This window comes from Canis aureus, chromosome 1 (assembly GCF_053574225.1).
Source record: "Canis aureus isolate CA01 chromosome 1, VMU_Caureus_v.1.0, whole genome shotgun sequence".
NCBI lineage: Eukaryota > Metazoa > Chordata > Mammalia > Carnivora > Canidae > Canis > Canis aureus.
In genome coordinates, this window is record NC_135611.1 from 72,198,414 (window position 1) to 72,220,056 (window position 21,643).

At 52.6% G+C, this 21,643-nt stretch overlaps 2 protein-coding genes and 1 long non-coding RNA gene across 38 annotated transcripts in view; 1 reads left to right on the plus strand and 2 right to left on the minus strand.

The window, feature by feature from the left end:
* Nucleotides 1–19,907, plus strand: part of FANCC (FA complementation group C) — a 290,345-nt gene extending 270,438 nt beyond the window's left edge. For 7 of the 10 annotated variants that reach the window (XM_077904513.1, XM_077904471.1, XM_077904481.1 and 4 more), the window contains 2 exons: nt 6,013–6,168; nt 18,868–19,907. In XM_077904513.1, the coding sequence (XP_077760639.1) occupies nt 6,013–6,168; nt 18,868–19,422 (711 nt within the window). In that variant the 3' untranslated portion in view covers nt 19,423–19,907. Of the gene's footprint in view, nt 1–6,012; nt 8,436–9,302; nt 9,427–9,803; nt 10,188–18,867 lie in introns of those variants that run through there. The other 3 variants (XM_077904522.1, XM_077904531.1, XM_077904538.1) reach the window with 3 other exon arrangements.
* Nucleotides 10,178–13,507, minus strand: LOC144317729 (uncharacterized). The gene is made up of 2 exons (XR_013383723.1): nt 13,071–13,507; nt 10,178–11,564 (listed from the first exon to the last, which is right to left on the minus strand). It is a non-coding gene; the product is annotated as an uncharacterized LOC144317729 (long non-coding RNA).
* Nucleotides 17,605–21,643, minus strand: part of AOPEP (aminopeptidase O (putative)) — a 333,384-nt gene continuing 329,345 nt past the window's right edge. For 10 of the 27 annotated variants that reach the window (XM_077904208.1, XM_077904332.1, XM_077904267.1 and 7 more), the window contains one exon: nt 17,605–18,136. In XM_077904208.1, coding sequence (XP_077760334.1) covers nt 17,801–18,136 — 336 coding nt within the window. In that variant the 3' untranslated portion in view covers nt 17,605–17,800. Of the gene's footprint in view, nt 18,137–18,488; nt 18,652–20,789; nt 20,935–21,205; nt 21,345–21,643 lie in introns of those variants that run through there. The other 17 variants (XM_077904423.1, XM_077904280.1, XM_077904252.1 and 14 more) reach the window with 10 other exon arrangements.

Sequence of the window (21,643 nt, forward strand, 5' to 3'; positions counted from 1 at the left end):
GGAATTAATGGGGTGCTGGGTGGCTCCGTCGGTTAAGCAACTGACTCTTGACTTCAGCTCAAGTCATAATGTCAGGGTCATAAGATCAAGCCGCAAGTTGGGTATGCTGGGCATGCTTAATATTCTCACTCTCCTTCTGCCTCTTCCCCACTTACTCTCTGTAAATAAGTAAATAGATAGATAAGAGTTAATGTGCTGTGCTTCTCAAATTACTCCAAGAAATTGAAGAGGAAGGAATGCTTTCTTTTTTTTTTTTTTTTAATTTATTTATTTACGATAGTCACACACACAGAGAGAGAGAGAGAGGCAGAGACACAGGCAGAGAGAGAAGCAGGCTCCATGCACCGGGAGCCCGACGTGGGATTCGATCCCAGGTCTCCAGGATCGCGCCCTGAGCCAAAGGCAGGCGCCAAACCGCTGCGCCACCCAGGGATCCCTGCTTTCAAATGTATTCATAAGGCCACCATTACCCTTATACCAAAACCAGATAACTACCACACACACACACACACACACACACACACACACACACACACAAAAAAAAACTACAGGCCCAAATCCCTGATGAACATAAATGCTGAAGTCCTCAACAAAATATTAGCAAACCAAATTCAACAATACAGAGCATAAAAATCTATGATCATCTCAACAGATGCAGAAAAAGCATCATCTGACAAAATTAAATATCCATTTATGATAAAAACTCTCAACAGGGTGGGTACAGGAGGAATGTACCTTATCATAATAGGGGCCATATATGACAAACCCACAGCTAACTTATACTCAGTGGTGAAAAAAGGATGGAGCTTTTTCTTTAAGATCAGGAACAAGACAAGGATGCTCCTCTCACCACTTTTATTCAACATATTACTGGATGTTCTAGCCATAGCAATCAGGCAAGAAAAAGAAAAGGCATCCAGATTGGTAAGGAAGAAACAAGACTATCACTATTTGCAGAGACATGGTTCTATATTTAGAAAACTACCTAAAGACTCCACCAAAAAAACTACTAGAGCTAATAAATGAATTTAGTAAAGTCACAGTATACAAAATTACCATACAGAAACCAGTTACATTTCTATACACTAATCATGAAGCATCAGGTGAAATTAAGAAAACAGTCCCATTTACAATTGCATTAAAAAGAATAAAATATGTAGGAATAAATTTAACCAAAGGGATGAAAGACTTTGTACTCTGAAAACTGTAAGACATTGATGAAAGAAATTGAAGACAACACAAATAAATGGAAAGATATTCCATGCTTATGAATTGGAAGAATTAATATTGTTAAATTTATTGCCCAAAGCAATCTGCAGATTCACTGTAATCCCCATCAAAATACCAGTGGCATTTTTCACAGAACTAGAACAAAGAAACCTAAGTTTTGTATGGAACCACAAAAGATCTGAAATAGGCAAAGTAGTCTTGAGAAAGAACAAAGGTGGAGGTAACACATGCCCTGATTTCAAACTGTACTACAGAGCTATAATAATCAAAACAGAATGATTCTGGCACAAAACAGACATTTCGATCAATGGAATAGAGAGTCCAGAAGTAGATCCACACATATATGGTTAATTTACAAGAATGGAGGCAAGAATATACAGTGGGGAAAGACACTCAGTAAATGGTGCTCAGAAAACAGGACCACTCTCTTATACCATATATAAAAGTAAATTCAAAATGGATTATAGACTTGACTATAAGACCTAAAACTGTAAAACTCCTAGAAGAAAAAACATAGGTGGTAAGCTCTTTGACATCAATCTTAGCAATATTTTTTTTGAAACAGTATCCTCAGGCAAGGGCAACAGAAGCTGAAATAAAATAAATGGGATTACATCAAACCAAAAAGCTTTTTTTGCACAGTGAGAGAAACCATCAATAAAATGAAAAGGTAACCTACTGAATGGGAGGAGATATATGCAAATCATATATATGATAAGAGGTTAATATCCAAAATATATAAAGAACTTACACAATTTTTAAAAAATGATTAAAAAATGGGCAGAGGACTTAAAAAAGACATTTTTCCAAAGAAATACAGATAGCCAAGAGAAAAGATGCTCATCATTACTAACCATCAAGGAACCACAAATCAAAACCACAATAAAATATCACCTCACATCTGTCAGATGGGCTATTACCAAAAAAAGACACAAAGTGTTGACAAGAATGTGGAGAAAAGAGAACCTGTACACTATAGATGGAATGTAAATTGGTGCAGACATACAGAAAACAATATGAAGTCCCTCAGCAAATTAAAAATAAAACTGTATGATCCAGCAATTCCACTTCTAGTTATTTATCTGAAGAAAATGAAAACACCAATTCAAAGAGATAATATGCAGCCCTATGTTCATTGTAGCATTATTTATAATAGTCAAGATAGGAAACAAACTAAGTGTCCATCAATAGATGAAAGGATAAAAAGGATGTGGTATACAAATGCAATATTACTTAGCCATTAAAAATGAAATATTGCCATTTGCAACAACATGGATAGACCTTACCTTGAAATAAGAAAGAGAAGGATTTTTTTAAAAATACAGTATTTATTTATTAACGAGAAGCACAGAGAGAGAGAGAGAGAGGCAGAGACACAGGGCAGAGGGAGAAGCAGGCTCATGCAGGGAGCTCGATGTGGGACTCGATCCCGGGCATCCAGGATCATGCCCTGGGCTGAAGGCGGCGCTAAGCCGCTGAGCCACCCAGGCTACCCAAGAGAAGGATTTTTTAAAATAATAATAGAGACACCTGGGTGGCTCAGCAGTTGAGCATCTGCCTTTGGCTTAGGTCGTGATCCCAGGGATCTGACACTGCATTGGGCTCCCTGTGGGGAGCCTGCTTGTGTCTCTGCCTGTGTCTCTGTCTCTGTGTGTCTCTCATGAATAAATAAATAAAATCTTTAAAAAATAATAAAGAGAAATATAAATGCCACATGATTTCACTTGTATGTGGAATCTAAAAAATAGAACAAGGACACCTGGCTAGCTCAGTTGGAAGACCGTGCAACTCTTGATCTTGGGGTCATGAGTTCAAGCCCTGCATAGAGCATACTTAAAGTACATAGGTAGATAAAATTAAAGTGTCCTTAACTGTTTAAGGAAAAATAAAAATTAAAACTTAAATGAAAAAGTAAAATAAAATAGAAACAGACTCATAGATATGGAGAACAAGCTGATAGTTACCAGTGTGATGGTTGTAGTGGGGGAGGGGGAGGAGACAAAATGGGTGAAGGGAATTAAGAGGTACAAGCTTCCATTTATAAAATAAATAAGTCATGAATTTTGGTCCAAGATGGCAATATAGGAAGACACTGAACTTGCCTATTTCCACAGACACACTGAATTTATACTTACCTTTAGAGCAATTCCTCCTGAAGAACTGAGGGCTGACTGAACAGCTTCTGCACAAGAGACCACTGGGGAAACAGTCCCTATTCAGAATGGATCACCCTAAGTCTCTCCCAGAGAGAAGGTGCTGAGAGTAAGGAGCCTAGAGTATGTCACCAGTTCAGGTTTGCTGCCTTTCCTGGGCAGTCCATTCCCACAAAACCATCCAGTTCTAGCTGTACATTAATGCTTCCCACCTACACCTGAGGCTGAGGGAAGTGTGAAACCCCCAGTTTCATCTTCATAAAATATCATAAGTCAGCTCAGCTGAAAAAAATTTATTGAAGGGGAAACCCCATGTTGCTCTTTATACACTGGCTTTTAGCAGGTACTAGCTGTCTGGGCACCTTGGAGCACATCTGTCATGACTGAGACAGCCTCCTGGACAAAATGTCCTTATGGGCATTTTGAAACTATTTTTAGTAACATACCAGACTTCCCAACTGGAAGGCTTCCTGCAGTGGCCTCATGACAGGCTGAAGGCAGCCTGGCTAATATAGCTACAAATAGGACAGATGGAAGGACTCCTCTGCCCATTGCCAGTCTCCCATGGATTTGTTCTTGTCCCCTCTATCTCATCATTTCCTTTCTCTGGGAGTGCCCTGGAAGGAGCCCTGGGCTAGGTCTGCTTAGCCTGGGAGTGGGTGGTGGCCAAATGGTAGAAGCGTTGGCTTTGGTGGGATGGCCTTTTTCTTCCAGCAGCCCTCCAGGACCCAACCAGGACCAGCTGTGATGTGAACTCAGGCCCAAGCAGAGCAGCTCCTGGGCAGGCGCCCTGGCCCTGTCCTTACCCAGCATCAGCTCTGGCATGCTGTGCACACTCTGGGCTGCAGACAGCAGTGGCTGCGTGTCTGAGCCCTACCTAAATATGGTCCCACACCCCAGCATCTGCTTAGGACATGCCCTATGAACTGCTTCTCTGGCCTCTGTGCAGGCCCCTGTAATCAGCTCTGCCCACTGTGGGCTTCTGCGAATTCTCACCGACCTTGTTCCACTGAACCCCTGCCCCTTCATGCCCAGTGATCTGCTCCTGGCTGTTAGGTTTCTTACCCTGCTCACTTCCTCTTTGACTAGGAGGAGACAAGTGGCTCAGGTGGTGGTGAGATTTCTCCTGCCCAGAGTTCATGTTTCTCTCTCCTTCTCCTGCTGGCTTTATTTCTGGACCACAACAATTCCCAGGTAAAAATGAGCTAGCATCTGAAATAGAGTTCAGTTCTATAGTTGTTGAACTCAAATGAATTTAGCCTCTCTACAGATGCACCTCGGTCAACAATGCAGGTTGCCTCCCTCAGCCTCAGGGAGGCCGGCATGTGTGACTAGAGATGGTGAGTGGAACAGTGTGAGGCTGAGCTGGTTTGTCAAAATGACGGTGTCAGAGCAGGTGGCCTCCACAGTCAGCTGAATGGCTACACTGCCGGCATGCCAGCAGCCCAGGAGGGACCCTAGGATCGTTGGCACTCTCCGCACATTTAGGGTCTAGGAAGTAGATGAACTCTTTTAAGGTGTCCCAGGGAGGCTTAGGCAGTTTCTCATCCACAGAGACAGACTGTATCTGACAGAGATCATCCATAGCATCTGGAATTCTGAGTAAACACCATACAGTGGTAATGTGGACACCAAGGGCTACAGCGAACCCTACCCAGGCTGGTAACCTGCTCCCAACACCCTGGCAGAGCCCCCTCTCAGCCCGGGTTGAAGAGAGCTAATGCTGTCGAGGTGTGCCCCATGGCATCCCTTGCTGCCAGAGCATCTGCCTCAACTGCCTGTCAGAGGTGGTGGCCCCCGGATCAAAGGGCTTCCGGGGCAGTGGGATAGTCCAGGTGCACCAGAAGACCCAGTGTGGACATGGAGAGGAAGCTGACCTTTGGCTGCGATGGCTGATTCAATATTTGACTGAGGATCCCTATAAAGTGCCACACACAGAATGAGTATGTCGATTACTCTCAAAATCAAGGCTTCTCAATGTTCTTGTGTCTAAAAACATCACAGTAAATTCTTCACACAATTCAGTTGTAAGGTTCTCACCCTTCCCTTTTTGCTGAGCTGAAATTCTTAGGAAAATACTTAGGGGCCCCAACAACTAAGAATGCCTTGAGGCTGTATTTAGTAGAACTTACAATTCCTGTGTTTCCTGCTTCCCTTGAGAATTAGGTGTTAAAACCTTAGATGTCCATTAAAAAACAAGTGGAGTGGGTTGCTAGCCCAAGAATGCCATTTATAAAGCTGTTTGTGTGAAAATGGGTGGCATTTTCCTTCCAGTAGTTTCCAGTTATCAGTGTGAGCCTTTTGCAGATGGTCAGGCCATAGCACGCTCACTTGTCTTCACTCCCCATAGCACGGCGTGACTGGCATTCCAGGAAACGTGGTGCTGCTTTGTAGCCTCTCTGGGTTTCCAGCCACCCTGTCCAAAGAGGGTGATAGCTAGGAAATGACTGCTTGCTGGATGGCCAACCTCAGAACAGACTTGCTCTGCTGACCACCTTGCAAACAAGAGCCCTTCAAAGCTAATAGGAATGCACCTGCTTGCAGGGTGTGTACAGTTGGTTCACTGGACCAAGAGATGGATCTGTCTAGTTAGTGTTTTAGTTTTCTTTCTCCTCTGTCCTCATTGCAGGTGGCTCCAACTGATGAGATAACCCATGAGATTATTGGCTTTCTTGACCAGACCTTGTACAGATGGGATCATCTCTGTGAGGAAGCCCCAAGGTCAAGAAAACTGGCCCGAGAGCTCCTGGCAGAGCTGCACGCGTCTAGTACGAGCCAGTTGAAGGTGGGCCGTGGTTGCAGGGACCAGGATCCCTGAGGGCTATTGAGGCAATGGTGAGCCTGCTTCTTCGTGGAACAAGTCGTGAGAATGAGCCATAGACATCTTGGCAAGATCTGCTCGTACATATTTTATGAAGTGAGAAGACAGATTCTTTAGCCCAAGCCCAGTCCAGTTTATTATTCATGACTGGATTGTGCCTTGAGCATTCCCTCCCCACTCTGCCTAGCTGTCGGAGAATCACCAAAGGAAAGGCTTAGATAGGAGAACAGATTTTTATTTGTTTTCCCTTATATGAAACCAAGACACACAACTATTATTTGAGTAGTTCAAAGTCTTTGGACCAAGAAATGGATCACAAACTACTGATCATTTAAAAAAGTAGCTTAGTCCTTTTCCACAGGTCTCTTTTTTCATAAGTCACGGTATTGTTACTGGTGGTCCTTTTGATCCATAGAGATTTGAGATAAAACCATACTGTTTTGGTTCCCTAAGAAATTCTTTAGCAAGGAGTTTCTCGGGCACTTGAGAGAGGAAGCAGAGCCCACTCAAGATTGCTGGCAAAGTGGTAATGACCGGGGACCACTGCTCAGCTTTGGGCACATGAGCAGCCCTGCTGTGGAGAACAACACTGCCTGGCAATGAGATAAAGTCAGTTCCCGTGATAACTCTATTTGCTAAACACTGCCACCAGAGGAGCTCATGTGACTTCAAAGATGGCTGACAGGGGACAGTATAGAATATGTTCTGGAAGCATTAGAAGAGATTATGTATCAGTTGTCTGGTTAACCAAAGTGGGAATTAGAATTTTTATTTTTAAGGTTTTACTTATTTGAGAAAGAGAGCATGGGGGGTGGGGCCAACGGACCAGGAGTAGTAGACTTCTGCCTCCAGATGCAGGGCTCAATCCCAGGACCCTGAGATCATGACCTAACACAGATGTTTAACCAACTGAATCACCCAGGTGGCCTCAGAATTAGAATTTTCTAATGAATCGGTAACCCCAATATTTACTTCATATCAATTGAAAAAAATTTCCCCCTTTCATGTTCATTCTTAATATGCATTGATGATGTGCTCTTCTGTGTGCAGTCTGGTGGTTGAGTCAGTCAGGAATTTTTTTTTTTTTTAAGATTTTATTTATTTATTCATGAGAGACACAGGGAGAGAGGCAGAGACACAGTCAGAGGGAGAAACAGGCTCCAAGCAAGGAGCCTGATGTGAGACTCAATCCCAGGTCTCCTAGGATCATGCCCCGGGCCAAAGGCGGTGCTAAACCACTGAGCCACCCAGGCTGCCCAAGTCAGTCAGGATTTTATGTCCCCTTTGGTTTATGTGTGAGTAATCTGTGAATTTCCCTTAGTTTGGGCTCCTGTTTGAGGTCTGAGTAACATTTTGTTGAATCAGAAGTTGTGGTTTTAGGGACATTACTGTTTTGGTATATGGCTCTACCTAAGATCTGAAAAATTCAGGAACTTTTGACCTTGAGCTTACCTTTTGAGAAATGGTACAGTTTGAGCAATGTTCTGGTAAAGTGCCGTCAACGTAACTCCCACCATTATTACTTTAATGTAAAAAGTCTTTATCAAAATGTGTAGTCGTTGAAAACGGGGTTCAGCATCCCTTCAGCCTCTAGTGAAGTTACTATGAAGGGAGAGCTTCCAAGAACACAGGCCCAGGGGCCCTGGCACAGCAGACGTCATGTGGCCTGTGCCACCTGAGGCATGCAGGAGCACAGGATGGGCTGTGAGAGGCTGTGGGGATACTTCTAAGACCTCTAGCTTAGGTCTGGGATGAACCTGACAGAGGTTTTCAGAGGTCTGACCACAGCTCTAGAATGATCTGTTACCAATAGCAAGCTAAGAAGCTGAGAGAAATGTCTTAATAATGAAGTTTTTGATAAAGTGTGCTGGAGAAACTGAAAACTGAAATATGTGAATCACTGTCCCCATGAGGTGATCAAAGCAGACAGTGCTGCTGAAAACTGGGGAGAAAAGGCATTACTGACCACCTGTTCATGCAGAGGCTGTCACCTGCAGTTTGTGATGTATGGAATCGGTTAGCTTTTTAAAATTTGTCATTTATTGGGACGCCTGGGTGACTCAGTGGTTGGGCATCTGCCTTTGGCCCAGGGCATGATCCCAGGGTTCTGGGATCGAGTCCTGCGTTGGGCTCCCTGCAGGGAGCCTGCTTCTCCCTCTGCCTATGTCTCTGCCTCTCTGTGTTTCTGATGAATAAAATCTTTTTTTTAAAGTCATTTTTTAAATTATAAATAGGTACATTATTCCTAATTTTGTATTCATTAAATACCAAAACCTTTCTCAGAAAAAGCTTCCCTTCACTACCCAATTATGGAAGCTTATAGCCACGCAGTCTATATCGATCTGCCCTTGGAAAAGACCAATGATTGTGTATCCTGTGGGCCTGGGACTCTTGCCATCAGATACCTAAAAACAGGTCCTACTACCGGGGAAGAAGGGCTAGGCCTGTGGGGGGTGGTCCGCAGGGGCTGCTGGAACCAAAGCATATGACTCATACCCATCTTTTTTTAGCTAGACTGAAATCCTCCCGCTGAGTGTGAAGGGAACGTCCTTTATCTGAACGTCCTCCCCGTCTGTGGAGCAGGTCTCGTCCACAAAGCACAGCCCACATGAGCCACGCTTTCACAGGCTCCCCTGGGGGTCATGGAACGGAACGACCTGGCTCCATTCGGTGGCACCTCTAGGCCCGGCTCACAGCCCGCCTGTGCCTCCTGGATGGCCACTGTGCTTTCGGACCCCACGCACTGCAGGCCTCCAGCCAGCAGGTGGGGGGAGGGGGGAAGGTGGCTCAGCCATGTGTCTGAAGCAGCCTCTTCTCGGGTGGGATGGAGGTGCCGGGACAGAAATGGGAATGAGTTTAGAGGACAGGAGAAAGCTGCATCTTCTGTTGAGTCACAAGCAGGGCCTGGAAAGGGGGGAGCCACAGAAGGTGCAACCACCGGGGGGCTGGGAACACTGAGGGCAAGCACCGGTGGGCCTGTCCTTACTTACCGGGGGTGATGTGAGGCGTGTGCTTCCAAGGAGGCAGAGACAACGGACTATATGCGCTGCTGTCCCTTTGCCTCTCACCCTGTCACGCTGCTGCCATGGCCACCCAAGATGCTGGGCACGGGCTCCGCCAGACCCCGGTGTTCACGTGGACCCGCAGACTCTCAAGCACAGTCCCTCAACGTCTCCTCACCCACTGTTTTACCCCGGAAGAACCAACAGTAAGGCAAAGTAGGTATGTGTTGAAGTCATCTTGGTGTGCTGGCACCGAGGGAGGGGTGCACAGGGGCCCTGTCTGGGTTGTGGGCCCCTCCTTGTGGGTCCAGCAGGCAGTTCGTGGTTCCCTCCCAGGCCTGGGAAGCCCCTCCTTCCTCCCGTCAGGCCCTCCTCCCTGACAGTTTCTCCTGGCTGGCAAAACACTCCAGGGCTACCGTCACCTGGAGAGCTGGTCCCTGCTTGACCCCTGACCTGTATTCTGGGGGTGCCCCCAGGCTCCACCCTCGGACCTCTGCCCTGTACCCATTCCTGCACTGTGCTTCCAGGGCCATCTGTGTCCCACTACCCTGGGCCTTGGACCTCTGCCCTGTACCCATTCCTGCACTGTGCTTCCAGGGCCATCTGTGTCCCACTACCCTGGGAGCATCTCCACCCGGAGGTCAGAGGACCATCTCCAACAACCTGTGCAAAACTGACTGTGCCAACTCGACCCCATCCCCCAAACCCACAATCTCACCACATCAGCTGATGGTGACTCCATCTTCCCAGTGAGTCAGACTCAATTCTGCACTCATTCTTCTCTCACCCCCACGTCCAATGCATTAGAATATTCAGACCATTTCTTGCTTTCTACTAGGACACCCTCCCACTGCCCCGCCACTGCCCCCCCACTGCAAGCAGTATGGGTGCTCCATCTTCACTGCTGTCATGGCACAGCATGATCCAAGGCACTCCAAATGCTCCTGCTTAACCTCAAATAAAACCCAACATTCTTTTTAATTTTTTTTAGATATTTTATTTAAACTCAATTTGCCAACATATAGAACACCCAGTGCTCATCCCATCAGGTGCCCTCCTCAGTGCCCGTCACCCAGTCCCCCCACCACCTCCCCTTCCACTACCCCTTGTTCATTTCCTAGAGTCAGGAGTCTCTCATGGTTTGTCTCCCTGATTTTTCCCATTCGGTTCCCCTCCTTTCCCTTATAGTCCCTTTCCCTAGTTCTTTTTCTTTCTTTTTTTTTTTTTTTTAAATGATAGTCACACACAGAGAGAGAGAGAGAGGCAGAGACATAGGCAGAGGGAGAAGCAGACTCCATGCACCGGGAGCCCGACGTAGGATTCAATCCCGGGTCTCCAGGATCGTGCCCTGGGCCAAAGGCAGGCGCTAAACTGCTGTGCCACCCAGGGATCCCTCCCTATTTATTATATTCCCCATACGAGTGAGACCATATGATGATTGTCCTCCTCCAATTGACTTACTTCACTCAGCATAATACCCTCCAGTTCCATCCACATCGAAGCAAATGGTGGGTCTTCATCCTGATGGCTGAGGAATGTCCCACTGTATATATAGACCACATCTTCTTTATCCATTCCTCTGTTGATGGACACTGAGGCTCCTTCCACAGTTTGGCTATTGTGGACATTGCTGCTATGAACATTGGGGTGTAGGTGTCCTGGCGTTTCACTGCATCTGTATCTTTGTGTAAATACCCAGTAGTGTAATTGATGGGTCGTAGGATAGCTCTGTTTTTAACTTCTTGAGGACCCTCCACACTAAACCCAACACTCTTAAAATGGCTTTCAAGGCTTGACACAATCTGGACCCCCTTTTACTCTCTGACTTCATCTCCTAATTTTCTCTGCAATTCTTTAACCCACCCACCCACCACCAGGTCCACCAGATGAACCCCCAGCAGTGACTCCAACCCCAGGGCCTTTGAACGGGCTATCCTGGACTCCCAGACATGCAGGCCAGTTCCCCTGCCTGCTCACAGGTCACTGCCTCCATGAGGCCTCCCTGACATTGACAGTGGCACCCCACTCTCCACCCCTCCCCCTGTACTACCTCGGCTTTTGTCCACCACATACCACTCCTTCTAGACACCAGGTAGTCTACTTAACATAGTCTGTTTACTCTTCTTTGATGGTCTCCACCACAGGTGCCTGGGAGAGTTGCAGGCATATAAAAGATGCCCAATGAGCATTTGTGGTATTGATTTGTACAGGGATTTAGTACATGGAAATCAAATGGGATCGCCACTTCTTCAGTGAAAAGAAGTATTACAAAACAAAATGTCCAGCCTTCTTCTTTATCAAATTGTCAGCATCTTGAGGTCTAGGTTGGGCTTTTCTCCAGAGAAGGCTCTAGCAATTCTGTTTAGAAAGAGAGCAAGGAAGAGAGGAAGGCTGCTGCTGCCCTGGAAAGAGAGCCTATTACTCAGATACATAAAAAGTTTTTAACAGGACTTCCCTGACGTAGAAGAAATGTTTTCCTATTTCATGTAGCATTCCCTGCTCTCACACACCCACGTTCCTACCTGAGTCTGGGAGTCCAAGCCCCATCCCCTGCTTCAGAGAAGGCATCTCCATCCCATGTGGGGAGGCCGGGGAGGAAGGGGGGGGAGTCTTCCCTGCGCAAGGAGCTGGGGTGGTCCTGAGGCTCCACTCTCATCACCAGGAACCTCCACAGACTACATTTTAGGCACTTCAGCCAAATTGGAGAACTTTCCATGTAAGAAAACCCAGAAACTAGAGAAGGAATAAAGCTGACCATACAGAAATGTCAAAATAACCCAAAATCTAAATACAAATAACAGTTGGGAAAAAATCTTTGCAACATATGACAACTGATTTCCTAGCTATTAAAAGCTCTTCTACAGATCAGTAGAAGGCCTTCAACCTGGAGAGTTACCAGCCAGCGATACAAACATTGCACACGGTTAATAGAAGGAGAAAAACCCAGGACTCTGATAAGACTTAAAAAAATATTTAACATGGTTTATGAGACACTCAAATTTTTTCCTGTATCAATATGGAGAAGGGGAAGAAAGGGGTGTGGCCATGTGGGGTGGGGCAAAGGCACTGCCCTGCTGGGGATGTATTCGTGGCCAGATGGCAACATCTAAAAGGATCACATCCCAGGAGCAGTGCGGCCACAAATATCCAGGACCCCCCAGCATCACTGCTAGATGTAACCCTGGAAGGATGATGGCAGGAGCCAGGGGAGGCATCTGGCCACCCTGTCACCATGTTTGTAGCAGCGCCGCCCAACAGCCAAAGGCAGAAACAAGCCAAAGGGCCACCGACAGGACAGTGAGTCTTCAAAATGGGGTCTCACAGTGGGTCTTCAAAATGGGGTCTCTGCCTACCGGGGAATGTTATTCCAACACTTGCTATAACAGGGACCAAATGAGGTTATTTTGCTAAGTGAACTAAGAAAACAGAAATGGTGGTGGCCAGGGGTGAGGGGACAGGGAACGGAAGGCCTGTGTTGAAGGGGACAGTTCTGGGGGTGGTGGTGAGGGTTGCACACTTGATGCCACTGCCCTGTACCCTAGAAAATGGTTAAAATGGTAAATATTATTTCAAAAAATAGAACCATTAAATAAGAAATTTAAAATTTACATATCCTGTTCTCCACGAACGATCCAGTTCTTCAGAGCCACCTCCTCCCATTTCAGGTTGCATGGATCCTGTGACCAAGAGAAGCTCTGGGAACCGCACGGCTCCAGCGGCGCCTGCGTACCTACAGAATGCCGGGGTGCCTCCCTGCAGCGCTGCTGCCAACGGGCGCTCCCTGGGAACAACGTGGAGGTTCGGCGGTAAAGGGCTGGTTAATACGTGAAATAAAGCCACAAATGAACGAAGAGGAGTACACACCATGAGAGCCGAGGGCTGTCACCAGGGTCGGACATAGGTTCACTGAGCGGCTCCTCACGACCTCCTGACAGCGGCCCACCGCTCGGGATGAGGAGACCCAGCTAGGGAGGCCGCGGAGGGCAGCGGGCCGGGCTGTGGGCCGAGGAGCCGCATCTTGCGGTGCAACACGGGCCCTCACGGCCGCCGGAGGCCAGGCCACTCCGCGGCGCCCACCGCGACCGGCCGGGTGGAAGCTCCGGTGCTCTGCTCCGCCTGCTCGCCGGGTCGTGGCGCGGGGCGTGCGGACGTGCACGCTGGGGCACCTCCTCGGCGCTGGCGCTGCGGCTGCGGCCGCGGCCGGGCAGGCCCCGCGGGGCAACCTGTGTCTGCGCAGCGTCCTTGTCTGCGCTCTGACGTAGGCGCCAACACCCCTGCGGCTCGCAGTACACGGAGCGACGTTCGTGGCCGCCGCGTGCGAGAGCGGCCGCGGGGGGCGGGGGCGGGGCCGGGGGCGGCGCGGCCCGGCCCGGGGCTGCGGCGGAGGCCCCGTGGCGCTTCACGGCCTCGCGCGCCCGCCTGAACGTCGTCTGGTAGAAAGAGACAATCGGCTGCGTCTGGGGAAGGGGTCCCGGGCCGGGCCGGCACCCCCAGCGCCCGCCCGGCTCCGTCACGCGGCCTGGCCGCCGCTGGGTGCACCAAGGCCAGAGCTGCGGCCCTTCTCGCTTCTTCAACGTGCCGCTTAATTTTTAAAAACAAAATCCTAGAACTACGTCATAAACTACGTCCGAAGCCTAGAGCCGCCGCGGGCCCTGCTCCGAGGAGGCGCCGCCCCAGGAGGCTTCCTGCGCCCTCCGGCGGGCCGCGGCCCCCGCCTCCCTCAGGCCCGGGACTGGAGCCGGAATGCCCCGAAGGCTGGCAAAACCCCGCAAAACCCCGCAAAATCCGGCTATCCCCAGCCGCCTCCCCTCTTCCACACTGTAAAGCCCGGGGGCCGGCCAGGAAAGGCCGAGGTCACTGTCCCAGGGACCATGGCGGGGACCCGGGCGGGGGGGGGGGGTCCGCGCCCTCCCTGCCCCAGCACCGCCCGGGAAGCCCAGGCCGCCCCCCCCCGCTCCCCGGGGCTTCGGGGCTCCAGCGAGGCTCTGCTCCGCCACAGCCGGGCCCGGCCCAGAGGGTCCCCGCCCCAGGCCCTGCGGCCGGGTGCTGGGTGCCCGGGGTGTCCGGGGAGAGGACCTCGGCGGACCGTCTCATCCCAAAGCGGCTGCACCTCGTCACCTGCCGGTGTGGCCTGCGGCAGCCCCTCCCCCACCCCCCCTACCCCCCCCCCCCGACCTCTCAGGAACCGGGCGTGGCGGCCGCCGCGCGGCACAGGTGCTGGGGCCCGCCCGCCCGCTGGGGGCCGCCCTGCTGCAGGGGCGGGCACAGCCCCGCCGCCCCCCGCCGCGGGCCCAGGGAGTGGTTGGGCCAGAGCACAAAGCTCCAAAGTCCTCGGCGCGCCCGGCGTCCGTGCGTCCCCGAGTGTCCACGCTGGAGCCGCGGGGCGGGGAAGAGGCCCGAATGCACAGAGAATCTGTCCAGGCCTTCGCTTCGGAGTTCTCCGTGTAAAGGGACCGACCGTGGACGGCTAGGGACTCCGTCCACTACTTCTGGTCCCGATTTTTGGGGCACCGAGTTCCGCCTGCGATTGTGACATGTCCGTACCTGATTTGGGACGGAGACTATTGCTGTATTTTGATTTGAAATTCCAGTAAAAATAAATGCTTCGAAACCCTGTAATCCGGGGGATCCCTGGGTGGCGCAGCGGTTTGGCGCCTGCCTTTGGCCCAGGGCGCGATCCTGGAGACCCGGATCGAATCCCACGTCAGGCTCCCGGTGCATGGAGCCTGCTTCTCCCTCCTCCTGTGTCTCTGCCTCTTTCTCTCTCTATGTCTATCATGAATAAATAAATAAATCTTTAAAAAAAAAAAAAAAAAAAAAAGAAACCCTGTAATCCTAAAATCCTAAATCGAGAGGGAGAACGGAAACATTCCCCCTTGCATTTCCTTCGCCCCTCGTCCCCCACCTGCACTTCCCGTCCTGCTCGGCATTGCCCCAAGCCCAGAGGCCAGGGCGTGGGAGCCCCTTCGCCCTCCAGCCGGGTGGGGGAGGGGGGCCGGGCGGCGACAGGCAGGCTGCAGCCCGGCCCAGCCCAGTGCGGAGCGCCGGGCCCCGGGGCCGAGAGAGGTCGGCCACCCATCCGCCTGTTTCCAAACACACGGGGAGCCGAAGTGACCTGGCCCTGACCGCGCCGCTCTTCAGACACCGTGGGGCGGAGGGCGCGCCCCCACTTCCAGAACCCCGGGTCTCGGGAGGACAGCGATGGGCAGGTAGTTGGCCGATGCACTCGCTCCGAGGACAAGGCTGCAGCTTCTTGCTCTTCAAATACGCCTGTTCGAGCACCGCCAGCCCCGCGCCCGACTGCCTGGCGGGGGTGGGGGTGCGGGTGGGGGCTTGCTCAGTGTCTCGGCGGCCGGGGGCCTCGGAGCGCCGCCTGCCCCCCCCCCCGCCCCCGCCCACCGCGCCCCTGTGCCGTGACTGGTTCCTGAGGGCTGCGGCTGCGGCTGCGGGCGAGCGCGCTTCGGGGTCACGTTTACACCCGCGGAAGGAGGCGCAAGCGGCAGGCAGGATGGGCTGGGCTCTCTCCTTCACCAGGCCCGGGGCGCACTGGTGTCTCGTGGGACCCTCCAGTCCGGGTCCTGCGGAGGGGCGGACTCGCCCTTCTCTCGGCGCCCTGGGGACAGCTCGCCCCGCTCCCCGCGGACGCGAGGACCGGAGGGCGCCGGCCGTCCGGGCGGATCTGACATCAGGAACCGTGCCGCCCAATTTCAGACTGCCGCGGGGACAGCCCCTTGGGACGTCTCCACGGTGATTTCAGGGCCCACGCAGGGGGTCACCTTGGCCCCCGAGGCGACAGGTGCCGTCAGCAGGAGGGAAGTCTCAGGCCCTGCGGCCGGCATGCAGACCCCGCCTGTCCCTCAGGTGGCCTCGGGGCCTGTCCAGGTGAACCTAGCGGGCCCCCCCCCCCCCCGACAGCCTCCGTCCTTCACTGCGCACCTAGACTCTCGTCCCCACGGCGCCGGGCGGCGCCCAGTTCTCCCGCGCCCGAGGCCGCTCCTGGCAGGTGCTGGGCGCTCCCGTGGAGCAGGCGACCCGGGGAAGGCGGCGCTGACCCAGCCTCACTCGGGTGTCGCCCTGCTGCCGCCGCAAGGGTGCAGCTGCTTTTCCGCCGTTGGATGAAAGGCGCCATGCGCCCCCCCGGCCGCCAGGGGATCCAGCTGTCCCTCAGGAGCTGCTGCGGGTGAGCTGGGAACCTGCACCCAAGCTGAGCAAACTGGGAAGAAATGGGTAACGGGCGCAGGGGGGCGCCTGCAGGAGGTCCCCACAGAGGCCTGCCCGCTCCTCCCTCGCCTTCGCCGTGGGGTCCACACTGGGCACCGGCAAGGACCCCCGCGTCTCTGAGGGCCGACCCCGCACGGGATCAGCGGTGACTGGGGCTTCGGTTCAGATGAGCCCTGGGGATGGGCGACCACTCGCTGGAGCTACCAGATTCCCAAACTTGGGGAGGTCACGGGAGCACTGAGGGAGCTTTGTGCCTCAGGGGCTTCTAGAGACAAAGGGGGGCTTGATCTTTTTGGAAAAACAAGAGTAACCTGACACTGGGCTGACTGGTTGCTCACAGCCACGGGGAGGCACCGAGGGGCTTCTGCACATGGGCAGGGGGCAGAAGGGCGGGGGGCGGGGGCAGCTGGGCCCCAGAGCCCTTCCTGCCCCACCTGGCGGCCCAGCGGCTCACCCAGACCGTTATTCCAAGACTGCACGGGAAGCAGTGCTCTTGTATCTCTTCAAAGGTCAGACGGGTTCTGGAACCGCGGGGTAAACAAGCCCGTGTGATCACAGGCCACGCACGGGGAGCGCGAAGAGGACACCTGGAGGACCAGCTCCCACGGAAGAATTCCGAAGACCGGGAGTTTCCCACGCAAAAGTGTGTCGATGCCTCGCTTCCTCCCACGGGCTGGGCGCAGTGGGGCGCACGCGGCCAGACCCGGCTCGAGGCCGCCCTTGTTCAGAGCAGCCCTTGGCGCGATCGCCGGACGGCACGGACCACCGTGGTCTGGTGGTTTCACAGCATCCTCCCTCCACACAGCGCTGGACAGCTTGGTGTGTGCACGTGTCCGTGCACGTGCATGCCGGGGAAGGTCGCAGCACCTCACGGCCCCACCCTGCTCCCTGAGGGGCACCACCTGGGAAGTCATGAAGAGAGAGGCGGGAGAGAGGACAGTAGCAGCCGGCAGAGACCATACCCCTTGGGTAACTCCGTTTTCCTTTTTGAAACATAATTACATTAAGCCCACAGGAGGGGTAGCCAAGGTGGCTTGGCGGTTTAGCAACGTCTTTGGCCCAGGGCCTGATCCTAGAGTCCGACGTCTGGCTCCCTGCTTGGAGCCTGCTTCTCCCTCTGCCTATGTCTCTGTCTCATGAATAACTAAAGTCTTACACACACACACGAAGACAAAAATAGTGATCCATCGTTTTATTAATACATCTTGGATTCTTACCCTGCCCCTTTAACGAGGGCATATTAACGTTTTGGAAAAATCTAAACAGACCTATCAATCAACACAGTCCTGCAGAATCTTTCTGCAATGATCTAGAGAAGCATATCAGACGGTGTCCATGGTCCCAGGATACAAGCTCTGGGGCTCCCTGGGATTCTAGAAATACCCAGAGCAGCCATATGCGAAGTGTACAGCAGCTTTTCCGATGTATCTCAGATGGCTTTCATCACCTGTGACAGAAGTGCCCTCACCCCACGAAGGAGATCCAATTCGGACTCCGTGTCCTGAGGCAGTGAGCCCCGGGCGGCACAAAGGCACCACGCGCTCCATGAGCCCCGGGGACGGCAGCCTCGGGAAGAGAAGCACTGTGGCGTGAATGCTGCTGGCTTCAGCAGCCCCATTGCCCTTCCTCTGACGTCCAGCATCTACGTGGCCCCGGTCCCACCAGGGCTGGGTGCACATGCACGGAAAAGAATCTCGCTGTGACCTTTCCTGCAAAAGGAAACAGCAATAAAAGTTACCGCCTGGGAACGACAGAGGAATTCTTGTAAATCCGTGCCTCTGTGTGGAAGGACAGTGGAGCCGCCTGCACCTCAGGACCCCGATGCTGGGGCTCCCGGCCCCCTCTGCTCCACCTGCTCCCACAGCCTGAGCCCCGCTCTGCTGAGGGGGGTGCGGCTTGCGGCCGGGGCAGTGCGAACCGCGGCCTGCCTTCGCGCGTGAGGCTCGTCCCCTGCGAGTCAGCAAAGCGCCCGGCCTGCGGCAGCATCCACACCAGCCACACACCGAGGGGCGCCGTCTTCGCGGGGGCGCGGTCCCAGCTCTGGAGCCTCTGGGCACTTACAGACGGGGAAGGCTTTTTGCTCGAGGGCTCGACTCCTGTTCCTGCTGAACTGAGCCAGTGTGTACAATGAGAACTGATATCAGCTCAGTAGGCACCGGAGGGCGGGTCCAATCAGCCCGGGCAGCAGTGCCCCCCGCTGGGAGCTCGGCGCAACTCGCTGGGGCTGCGAACACAAGAGACAGGTTACCGCGCTCCCGAAACCGCAACGGGGTTGGAAGGCACCGGCCCTACTCACATGCAACTAACTGCTCACATCGTTTTAACTTGATTTTTTGGTGATGCATTTGGCTTTAGTTTTTAGAGAAGAATAACTTTTGCAGCTTTTAATACATTTGACCTTTCAGACAGCCGGCTAATTAGTGGATTTATCCTTCCGCAGACTCTGGGTACCCTCGCGCATCCACGACAGGAGACAGCGCATCCTTGGAGCCGAGTGGGTCTCGCATCCTCCAGAACCACACCCGGCACGGAGTGGACCACTCAGCGGCGGCCTGTGCCCCAGCAGCTCCAACTTAACTGTCCCCATCTCACCTTCTCTTCAGGTGCAGAACTTAGCCACTGTGAACAAAGCGGAAACCAGTCACTGTTCACCAATCAGCTAAGCTCTGCACCTCGGCAGAGAGGTCGTCGGTTGGGCATAAGGAATGGGCCGCCGAGCATCTTCCACGGCTGTTGCTTCTTCTGTTTCTGGAGAAGAGCTACAAGATGCATCTGTTCTCCGAACTGCAGAGAGAGAGAACTACGGCTTCTGGAGGAGCAGCCCAGGTCATGGATGCGTGGTAATCCCTGGCAATGTGATTTTAATCTTAAGTCACAAATCAGCATGCCAGGAACCCAAGCAGCCAGAGCACTCGGAGCAGTGCCGCACCTGCTCACAGCCCACACCGCACACGCTGCCTTCTGCACACGCCGGGTGCTGCCGTCTGCCCACTAGCTACCACGTGGCCTTGACTTCTGCGTGTTGCGTGTTTTACCTGCAGTCCTAGAGGCCTAGCCTACAGCAGGACTCAGAGGTGACCACACTCACCCGTGCAGCTTTGGGACATGAAATGAAAAGTGCAACCAACAGCTGCCTCCACCCTGAAAGGGCTGAGTTCTCAGTGTGCGGGGTCAGGGTAACCTCCACTGAAGTGCCACCGTCACAGGGAAGGGGCTATGGGGAAGGGCATGCACATGGCCCTGCGTTCATCCCCAAGGGACAGGGACAGGAAGGAAGAGTTCCAAGAAGGGAGCAGCCCCGTGACCAGGTCTACCCTGAAAACTCATGACGGAGAAGCGAGAGCCATGGAGCTCGCCGTGACCCCCCCAGTTGCACAGTTCCTGGACTCTTCTGCAAGAGCAGGATCACACTTAGAAAACCCTTTTTTCTCCTTAGTATCAAGAGTCCTTTCAAATAAATATACTTAAATACGTTAGAAATGGTTTTGTTAACTGCAAAACAGAAGCATGCTGAAAGTCTGACGACCGGTTAAGAACATCCACATAAAACATTAAATAACCATTAAGAATTCTGTATAAACATGAAAAATGCTTGAGATTTGATGTGAAAGTTGAAAAGATATAAAATTAGGCCCTATTATGTCATAAGCCTGGGGAACAACTGAGAAGAAGACAGAAGCCGTGGTGGCTATTGCAGGAATGCCTCACAACCCCTCCACTCTACCTAACGCTTCCTGTCACACTGGGACGTGACATCTAAAACGTAGACACCCACTTACACATGAACTGCTAGGATGTACAGCTAACCGGCCAACTCCAAGCACAGTTAATAGGAAGCAGTTTAAATACTTTAAGGCTCCCACTCCAGTGTAGACCAGGGAGAAATTCTGCTCCAACTTGAGGTGAGGAAGCAGCCGGGCACAGCACTGCATTGGAGCACGTGGCGCACGTTGGCCAAGGCCCTTCCTCCAGCCTTCCAGTTGGGCCCCTCAGGTCCTCCTGCAGATGGGCGGCCAGGGGCCACCGACGTACACACACATCTGCATGGAGCTCAGGGTCTGGGGTAACCCGGCAATGTGCTCCTGCGTGAGCCCTCCGGCAGGTCCTCCAGCCTCCCCAGCCCACTGTCTAAACCTACTCCAAATTCTGACCCGTTTTTCCCAAGTAACAAAATCCTAGGTGGCCTGAACAGTGCCAAGGGGAGCTCTGCTCTGGGGTGCGCAGCCTCTGCTTGCAGGGCCCGTCTGGTCAGGCTGCACTTCTGGGCCACCAGCCACCAAGCACCTCGCTGTTGGCTCTTGTGGCTCCTATGAGAAATCTCCGGTTAGCAACGAGTGGCAGACAGGGAAGGCAGAGAATCACCTCTTCAGAACAGCATCTCGGCCACCACCTGGGCTGAGGATCTATCCATCTGCTCCTTGGTCAGCTCAAAGCACCGGCGGGCAACCTGCTGCTGCCTGGCGTCCTCGCTCACCATCAGCTCCCCATACAGGTATATGCCCATGGCCTGTGGGGCACAGAGGCAGAGCAGGGAAGAAAGGAAATGATGCATCCACGTGGACACATGTGCTGCCTACACACAATCTTGCCGTCTGGAGACTACAAAGACCCTAGAAGAGACAGGTGACTAGCTGTACTTCAGAAACCCCCAGCTTAAAGTCCCTTCTCTCTCATTCACACTAAACCCCACGGAACTCTCAGCCAGCCATCCCACCCACAGAGCCCTGGCGATCCAACTGATTCTCCAGGGGTGACGGGCAGGCAGGTCCCCACGATACCTGCCACAGCAACATGCATGGCTGAAAGCAGCTCCGGAGGCACCGTGTGCGTGTCACCAGTCGCAGAACAGCCTCCCAGGGCAGTGTGCCGGGACACCAGCATGTCCGTGGCACCCCAGCAGGAAGAGTTCTCGAGCCCCTGGGAAAAGGTGCCGCTGCTTCGGGCCCCTTAGCAGCCCCCCACCCCGGCAGCAACCACCACCGCTGCAGTTTCAAAAACAATGCTACACAGACACACCTCTGCATTTTTCCTACAGTTTTAAAATAGCCAATTATGTTCTGGGGAGACCAAAAGGCCCCTTTGGTTCTGCCTTTTCTCTTGTTTCAAGGAGAGTTATGCCAGGGATTACATGCTGCTGGAGCAAATTAAAAGGAAGATCTTGAAGAGAGCACAAGATAAAAACTTCGTAGTCTGGGGCTCAAAAACCCTCCCCTGAA